Genomic DNA, 10,649 nt, shown 5'->3' with positions numbered 1-10,649 from the left:
ATCAGAACTGAATTTGATGAAATTAGAAAGAGACAGTAAAACATTTTTAGAATTTCCCCAAATACTAAACAAAGATGTTTCTGTGGCTCTCTTTTTATAGAATTTAATTGTGCTGAAAGCCACTTCCTTTTCCAAGTATTCAAGACTAGAACGAGCATTCTGATTAGAATACTGCAGACCAGTGAATGATGAATAGGAGGCCCAACCTGAATAGGTCTGGAGGACCAAGGTCCACCGGTGTTCCGCTACTCTGTCCTTCTAACAGAGTGCTGCTGGAGAGAGAAGGGGTCAGCCAGGCCCCAGTGATGGCCTCCTCTTTCAGGCCCTCAGCGTTCCCCTCCCTGCATGTTGTACCTCGGGCTCCCCCTCCTGATGAAATCTGTCCCAAGAGGCCCAGAGCTGCCCACAGAAAGAGGAGAGACCTCCAGTCCCTAGTTCCTGTCCAGGATGGATGCCGTGAGTCTCCCGGTTGGTTTAACAGCAGCAACTCCCAGCTGCCTGCCAAAACCAATAGACGCAGGCGCAACAAGGATCTCTCCTTCACTGAGGTTCTGAAGAACTACAAGCTTCTACCTGACTCCCGGCCCAGCAGCCCAGAGAGCCTGCATCAGCATGAGATGACACCTAGAATCCCTGTCAGCATCACTAGACCTGATGGGAGGCCTAGCAACCCTCGATGCCCCACTAGACGGCCTGTTAGACCAGTTGGCCTGGTCCAGCCTGAAGTACAGCCATCAAGACCTGAGGGGAGGCCTAGCAACCCTCGACGCCCCACTAGACGGCCTGTTAGCCCCGTTGGCCTGGTCCAGCCTGACATACAGCCATCCAGACCTGAGGGGAGGCCTAGCAACCCTCGACGCACCACTAGGAGAAAAGTGAGGCCCAGTAATCCTGTTTGTCCCGTTATGCTTCAGTCCCAACCTACCAGTTCTGTGAGCATCCCTACCAGCACTGTGGACCTGGTCCAGCTTGGGTCCCGTCATACCTGCCCTGTGACCCTGGAGGAGCTGGCCCTTTCAGATTCATGCAGCTTCAGCAACAATGTGTTTGCTCTCTCCATGCCGAAAGCTGCTCAGCCAGAGGAGGCTGCCAGAAGGAGCAGCAGCCCACCCAGGGACATCATCAGGCCTAAAGCCTTCGTCCAGACAGGACCCCTGCTGGCCAGGAGAGCCCAGAGGGATGCTCCTCCTCCAAAGGTCCCCAAACCCCCGGTGGCCCCCCGGCCCAAACTGCTGCCCTCCCTGGGCCAGGGAAACGTGTCCCTTGTCAGTGCCAACGCCTGGGATGAAAGGACCAAGAAGAAGAGAAAGAAAGGTTAGCACTTCTCTTTGTGCAATGACACATTTTGTCTATTGAATATATTGTCAATATTGTATAATGTATGTTTATGCTGATGTACGACAGGAAGGTGATTTTACTGTTTTTAACCATTCATATAAATGAATGTAACCTGATGTAATGTAATTTAAAGGAGTCAAAGTCCGGAGGTCTAGCCTGGGCCTGAGGCATATCCCCCGTGACCTAGAGCTGGCCATGATGAGGCCCCGTCTGGTCAAGTCGGCCGTTCCCTCCCAGCAGCCCTACCAGCCGTGGGACGACGAGGACGAGGTGGACATCTACGCCCTGAGGCGAACCGCCTACATGTGCCCCATGTACGACCAGGAGGAGAGCAGCGTCAGGGGCAACAAGAGGGTGGCAGTGGAGGCCCTGGACAACATTCCCTTCAGAAGGAAGATCACCTTATGTCATTTCATGGGGGGCCGCAGGGTCATGCTGCCAAAAGACTACTAACCCCACCCCCCTCAATTTCCACAACATCCCCCCTTTGTCCCTGACAGCGAAGAACAGGACACACACAGAGAGACAGAGTGGACACCAACAGGGCCATCAGAGGGACAGAGACCCTCTCAGTTGAGGTTAGGAATGTCAGCTACTAAAAGGCTTCTATAGACCATCTCTGTAGCAAGAGAACCTCCAGTGATCAGACTGGACTGTCCTCTGTCTCCCCTCAACTCTGACACACCAGACTGGACTGTCCTCTGTCTCCCTCACATCTTCTCCCCCAAGAGGACCACTTCCTCCTGCCTCCCCTCCCTTCACTACTACTCCCCCAAGAAGAACACTACCTCCTGCCTCCCCTCCCTTAACCACTACTCCCCCAAGAGGACCGCTGTACCCTGCCCCCCCCCCCCCAAGAGGTCTACAGTCACTGACTTATCTCGAGATCAGTGTTGGGGTCAATTCAATGTTAATACTGTCAATTCAGGAAGTAAACTGATATTTTCTCATAGAGAGGCATTGAGGGAAATTGGAATTGTACTTTCAGTTTACTTCCTGAATTGTAAAGGAATTGACCCCAACCCTAATCTAAATAAACTACTAGATCTCTATGATGACAGTGTCTCAGACAGAAAGACTATAATCCTGTTACTGTCCAGGACCTTGTCTTTACATTTCCCTGAAGCATTACAGAAATAAAAACAAAGCCTTGAAGAAAATACAATTTTTGTTGTTTTGAGTACATACACTGATGAATATGTTAATTAGAAGATGACACAGGATAAATAACATGGATAAAATTCAAGCATCAAAACTGAGAACAACTTTAAAATAAAGAGGAAGTTTATTCATTGTATTATTATTTATCCAGATGGTCCTACATGTCAATCAAACTGTGCTGTGTGAATCATATTGCCTCCTAGACTCTCAGAGTGTGTTCCAAATGGTACCCTATTCCCTATGGGCCCTGGTCAAAAGTAGTGCACTACATAGGGGAAAATGGTACCATTTGGGACACAACCAAGCCAGCCACACAGAAGACACACAGGACTCAGGACATGTCAATCACAGTACATACATACACATGGGCAACAGCATCTTTTATCAACAATACTGCATCATGAGGACAGTTACCACATGATGATATGACATCATTAGAGCATCACTGTCAAAGTGAAAGGGACAGACTGCTAAAAAAGACCACTTAGAATATCACTAGACAGTGACATCTTACAGGACTGTTTAATGTCCAGCAACAATACTAGTAGTATCCCATCGTATTATATTTAATGATGCATTTTATACTCATTCATCACTAAAGGCATTTGAATTAAACAGAAGAGATTATGTCATGAAAAATATAACAATTTATTGCATGAATTTAGATAAAAACTATAAACCATCATAAAAGTCTTGAGTCAAACAGTAAAACTCAGATGAAAAACACCTTGGAGATCCTGATATCATCACATTGTAACGTTGTTCCTTCTAACAGAATGACTGTTTCACCTAGTAGTCCATCACATTGTAACGTTGTTCCTTCTAACAGAATGACTGTTTCACCTAGTAGTCCATCACATTGTAACGTTGTTCCTTCTAACAGAATGACTGTTTCACCTAGTAGTCCATCACATTGTAACGTTGTTCCTTCTAACAGAATGACTGTTTCACCTAGTAGTCCATCACATTGTAACGTTGTTCCTTCTAACAGAATGACTGTTTCACCTAGTAGTCCATCACAGAAGTAGGTGGTCAGTAATGGTTCTTGTTTTGCAGTAAGTCAACTAAGTCAACTGGTTTAGTAAGTCTTAGATTGCATATATGATATGTGACTTGAAGGTTTTTCCTGAAACAGTCCATCCATTTCCAACAGTGAAAACCCAGCCCACATTTAATAGTAGATACTTGATGTGTTTGTAGTTCGTAGACCAAAGACTGATGAGTTATGATCAGAACAATGTGGAAGTTGAGTCCATTGTGTTCATCCATCCTTCAGCAGCCAGCCAGTCTCCACTTGATTCATCACCATCCTGCAATGTCATATTCCAACCAGCAGCGGTCACTGATTCCACTATCTGAATTGTATCACTGTTCAAAGATGCCTCTGCCTTATACAAGGTTCATCCTCCATTTCATGGCTTAAGGTAAACAGATATACACATGCATGAATCCAGAGTATTATTTTATCAAATCCATTTATAAAACACATCATCCACAGACTGATAGTCTTCCATGGTCTTATTGCAAAGTCAAGTCCTTTGGAATAATATTGGAGATACTGGATCTTTCCACGGTTAAAATAAGCATGTTTCCTTTTGCATAGAAACACTATAATGTTCTGTTATAAGACACTGAAGAAGAAGAAACCAAAAAGCCCTTTCATGGTTTTAGAACGTTGTCCAAAGAAGCACAACTTTGGTGGTTGTGTTTGAAAGTCATCGAGCATGGAGTCAGTCAACAGCTCTCTGTGATTGTAAAGTCATCAAGCATGGAGTCAGTCAACAGCTCTCTGTGATTGTAAAGTCAACAAGCATGGAGTCAGTCAACAGCTCTCTGTGTTTGTAACGTCAACAAGCATGGAGTCAGTCAACAGCTCTCTGTGATTGTAAAGTCATCAAGCATGGAGTCAGTCAACAGCTCTCTGTGATTGTAAAGTCAACAAGCATGGAGTCAGTCAACAGCTCTCTGTGTTTGTAAAGTCAACAAGCATGGAGTCAGTCAACAGCTCTCTGTGTTTGTAAAGTCAACAAGCATGGAGTCAGTCAACAGCTCTCTGTGATTGTAAAGTCATCAAGCATGGAGTCAGTCAACAGCTCTCTGTGATTGTAAAGTCAACAAGCATGGAGTCAGTCAACAGCTCTCTGTGTTTGTAAAGTCAACAAGCATGGAGTCAGTCAACAGCTCTCTGTGTTTGTAAAGTCAACAAGCATGGAGTCAGTCAACAGCTCTCTGTGATTGTAAAGTCATCAAGCATGGAGTCAGTCAACAGCTCTCTGTGTTTGAAAGTCATCGAACATGGAGTCAGTCAACAGCTGCCATATTCCTCTCAGTCCAACAGCCCAAATGATCAATGTCATACAGTCATATTGATTGATAAAGATAACACAAGCAGTAGCAGGCATGCAAAATTCAGGCATTCTGGAACATTCCAGGGAGATTTTCAGAGGGGGGCGGGGTTTAGGCTCGGTAGCTGTCTGTCTATCATCGGAAGACCAGCGTGGAGGCCTTGAGACAGGCGAAGGAGGCAGTGAGACAGGTGAGGAAGAGAGAGACAGACAGGTAGATCTGCGATGCGTCTCCACACTCCTTGGCATTTTCCTGTAATCAATCGTTAACACACACAGTTACAGCCAGTGGTATAATGAACACTACATAAGGCTAGTAAGTTCATATTATTGATCTTAGGATAACAAAAACTCTGTTTGAAATGAAGGGAGCTATGAGAATAGTACAACACATGTTCTCTTCTGATGTCAATCCATCCACTTGATGTGAGGTGTCGTTATTGGGAGGCAGTGAACCAATAGGAGGTACTGACCTGAGGGTGATAGGCGTGGCAGGACTCGGGTCTCCTACGGACCTTCTGAGATTTCATCCTGTCACACTTTACTGAGGCGTTATGTACACAGAGGTCAAGGACACCAACACACGGAACAAGGAGTATCTATGGTACAATACCAACACACTAAACAACAACAACAAGGAGTATCTATGGTACAATACCAACACACTAAACAACAACAACAAGGAGTATCTATGGTACAATACCAACACACTGAACAACAACAACAAGGAGTATCTATGGTACAATACCAACACACTAAACAACAACAACAAGGAGTATCTATGGTACAATACCAACACACTAAACAACAACAACAAGGAGTATCTATGGTACAATACCAACACACTAAACAACAACAACAAGGAGTATCTATGGTACAATACCAACACACTGAACAACAACAACAAGGAGTATCTATGATACAATACCAACACACTAAACAACAACAACAACAAGGAGTATCTATGGTACAATACCAACACACTAAACAACAACAACAAGGAGTATCTATGGTACAATACCAACACACTAAACAACAACAACAAGGAGTATCTATGGTACAATACCAACACACTAAACAACAACAACAACAAGGAGTATCTATGGTACAAAACCAACACACTAAACAACAACAACAAGGAGTATCTATGGTACAATACCAACACACTAAACAACAACAACAAGGAGTATCTATGGTACAATACCAACACACTGAACAACAACAACACGGAGTATCTATGGTACAATACCAACACACTAAACAACAACAACAACAAGGAGTATCTATGGTACAATACCAACACACGGAACAACAACAACAAGGAGTATCTATGGTACAATACCAACACACTAAACAACAAGGGGTATCTATGGTACAATACCAACACACTAAACAACAACAACAAGGAGTATCTATGGTACAATACCAACACACTAAACAACAACAACAAGGAGTATCTATGGTGCAATACCAACACACTAAACAACAAGGGGTATCTATGGTACAATACCAACACACTAAACAACAACAACAAGGAGTATCTATGGTACAATACCAACACACTAAACAACAACAACAAGGAGTATCTATGGTGCAATACCAACACACTAAACAACAACAACAAGGAGTATCTATGGTACAATACCAACACACTAAACAACAACAACAAGGAGTATCTATGGTACAATACCAACACACGGAACAACATCAACAACAAGGAGTATCTATGGTACAATACCAACACACTAAACAACAAGGGGTATCTATGGTACAATACCAACACACTAAACAACAACAACAAGGAGTATCTATGGTACAATACCAACACACTAAACAACAACAACAAGGAGTATCTATGGTGCAATACCAACACACTAAACAACAACAACAAGGAGTATCTATGGTACAATACCAAACACTCTAAACAACAACAACAAGGAGTATCTATGGTACAATACCAACACACTAAACAACAACAACAAGGAGTATCTATGATACAATACCAACACACTAAACAACAAGGAGTATCTATGGTACAATACCAACACACTAAACAACAAGGGGTATCTATGGTACAATACCAACACACTAAACAACAACAACAAGGAGTATCTATGGTACAATACCAACACACTAAACAACAACAACAAGGAGTATCTATGGTACAATACCAACACACTAAACAACAACAACAACAAGGAGTATCTATGATACAATACCAACACACTAAACAATAAGGAGTATCTATGGTACAATACCAACACACTAAACATCAACAACAACAAGGAGTATCTATGGTACAATACCAACACACTAAACAACAACAACGAGTATCTATGGTACAATACCAACACACTAAACAACAACAACAAGGAGTATCTATGATACAATACCAACACACTAAACAACAACAACAAGGAGTATCTATGGTACAATACCAACACACTAAACAACAACAACAAGGAGTATCTATGGTACAATACCAACACACGGAACAACAAGGAGTATCTATGGTACAATACCAACACACGGAACAACAAGGAGTATCTATGGTACAATACCAACACACTAAACAACAACAACAAGGAGTATCTATGGTACAATACCAACACACTAAACAACAACAACAAGGAGTATCTATGGTACAATACCAACACACTAAACAACAACAACAAGGAGTATCTATGGTACAATACCAACACACTAATCAACAACAACAAGGAGTATCTATGGTACAATACCAACACACTAAACAACAACAACAAGGAGTATCTATGGTACAATACCAACACACTAAACAACAACAACAAGGAGTATCTATGGTACAATACCAACACACTAAACAACAACAACAAGGAGTATCTATGGTACAATACCAACACACTAAACAACAACAACAAGGAGTATCTATGGTACAATACCAACACACTAAACAACAACAACAAGGAGTATCTATGGTACAATACCAACACACTAAACAACAACAACAACAACAAGGAGTATCTATGATACAATACCAACACACTAAACAACAACAACAAGGAGTATCTATGGTACAATACCAACACACTAAACAACAACAAGGAGTATCTATGATACAATACCAACACACTAAACAACAACAACAAGGAGTATCTATGGTACAATACCAACACACTAAACAACAAGGAGTATCTATGGTACAATACCAACACACTAAACAACAACAACAACAAGGAGTATCTATGATACAATACCAACACACTAAACAACAACAACAACAAGGAGTATCTATGGTACAATACCAACACACTAAACAACAACAACAAGGAGTATCTATGGTACAATACCAACACACTAAACAACAAGGAGTATCTATGGTACAATACCAACACACTAAACAACAACAACAACAAGGAGTATCTATGATACAATACCAACACACTAAACAACAACAACAACAAGGAGTATCTATGGTACAATACCAACACACTAAACAACAACAACAAGGAGTATCTATGGTACAATACCAACACACTAAACAACAACAACAAGGAGTATCTATGGTACAATACCAACACACTAAACAACAACAACAAGGAGTATCTATGGTACAATACCAACACACTAAACAACAACAACAAGGAGTATCTATGGTACAATACCAACACACTAAACAACAAGGAGTATCTATGATACAATACCAACACACTAAACAACAAAGAGTATCTATGGTACAATACCAACACACTAAACAACAAGGAGTATCTATGGTACAATACCAACACACGGAACAACAAGGAGTATCTATGGTACAATACCAACACACTAAACAACAACAACAACAAGGAGTATCTATGGTACAATACCAACACACTAAACAACAACAACAAGGAGTATCTATGGTACAATACCAACACACTAAACAACAACAACAAGGAGTATCTATGGTACAATACCAACACACTAAACAACAACAACAAGGAGTATCTATGGTACAATACCAACACACTAAACAACAACAACAAGGAGTATCTATGGTACAATACCAACACACTAAACAACAACAACAAGGAGTATCTATGGTACAATACCAACACACTAAACAACAACAACAACAAGGAGTATCTATGGTACAATACCAACACACTAAACAACAACAACAAGGAGTATCTATGATACAATACCAACACACTAAACAACAACAACAAGGAGTATCTATGGTACAATACCAACACACTAAACAACAACAACAACAAGGAGTATCTATGATACAATACCAACACACTAAACAACAACAACAAGGAGTATCTATGGTACAATACCAACACACTAAACAACAACAACAAGGAGTATCTATGATACAATACCAACACACTAAACAACAACAACAAGGAGTATCTATGGTACAATACCAACACACTAAACAACAACAACAACAAGGAGTATCTATGGTACAATACCAACACACTAAACAACAACAACAACAAGGAGTATCTATGATACAATACCAACACACTAAACAACAACAACAAGGAGTATCTATGGTACAATACCAACACACTGAACAACAACAACAAGGAGTATCTATGGTACAATACCAACACACTAAACAACAAGGAGTATCTATGGTACAATACCAACACACTAAACAACAACAACAAGGAGTATCTATGGTACAATACCAACACACTAAACATCAACAACAAGGAGTATCTATGGTACAATACCAACACACTAAACAACAACAACAACAAGGAGTATCTATGATACAATACCAACACACTAAACAACAACAACAAGGAGTATCTATGATACAATACCAACACACTAAACAACAACAACAACAAGGAGTATCTATGGTACAATACCAACACACTAAACAACGAGGAGTATCTATGATACAATACCAACACACTAAACAACAACAACAAGGAGTATCTATGATACAATACCAACACACTAAACAACAACAACAACAAGGAGTATCTATGGTACAATACCAACACACTAAACAACAAGGAGTATCTATGGTGCAATACCAACACACTAAACAACAACAACAACAAGGAGTATCTATGGTACAATACCAACACACTAAACAACAAGGAGTATCTATGGTACAATACCAACACACTAAACAACAACAACAACAAGGAGTATCTATGATACAATACCAACACACTAAACAACAAGGAGTATCTATGGTACAATACCAACACACTAAACAACAACAACAAGGAGTATCTATGGTACAATACCAACACACTAAACAACAAGGAGTATCTATGGTACAATACCAACACACTAAACAACAACAACAAGGAGTATCTATGGTACAATACCAACACACTAAACAACAACAACAAGGAGTATCTATGGTACAATACCAACACACTAAACAACAACAACAACAAGGAGTATCTATGGTACAATACCAACACACTAAACAACAACAACAAGGAGTATCTATGGTACAATACCAACACACTAAACAACAACAACAAGGAGTATCTATGGTACAATACCAACACACTAAACAACAACAACGAGTATCTATGGTACAATACCAACACACGGAACAACAACAACAAGGAGTATCTATGATACAATACCAACACACTAAACAACAACAACAAGGAGTATCTATGATACAATACCAACACACTAAACAACAAGGAGTATCTATGGTACAATACCAACACACTAAACAACAACAACAAGGAGTATCTATGGTACAATACCAACACACTAAACAACAAGGAGTATCTATGGTACAATACCAACACACTAAACAACAACAACAAGGAGTATCTATGGTACAAT

General features: G+C 40.7%; 1 protein-coding gene across 1 annotated transcript in view; it reads right to left on the bottom strand.

Annotated features, from left to right (window-relative positions):
• Positions 1-2,601: 2,601 nt before the first annotated feature.
• cacna2d4a (calcium channel, voltage-dependent, alpha 2/delta subunit 4a) overlaps positions 2,602-10,649 on the bottom strand; it is a 320,994-nt gene continuing 312,946 nt past the window's right edge. The window contains exons 39-40 of the mRNA XM_071331829.1: positions 5,318-5,400; positions 2,602-5,097 (exon numbers count right to left, since the gene is read on the bottom strand). Of these exons, the coding sequence (XP_071187930.1) occupies positions 4,981-5,097; positions 5,318-5,400 (200 nt within the window). The 3' untranslated portion in view covers positions 2,602-4,980. The remainder of the gene's footprint in view (positions 5,098-5,317; positions 5,401-10,649) is intronic.

Source organism: Salvelinus alpinus, chromosome 11 (assembly GCF_045679555.1).
Source record: "Salvelinus alpinus chromosome 11, SLU_Salpinus.1, whole genome shotgun sequence".
NCBI classification, from domain to species: Eukaryota; Metazoa; Chordata; class Actinopteri; order Salmoniformes; family Salmonidae; genus Salvelinus; species Salvelinus alpinus.
The sequence above is the reverse complement of the archived record's forward strand: the minus strand, read 5'-3'. Positions and strand labels throughout refer to the sequence as shown.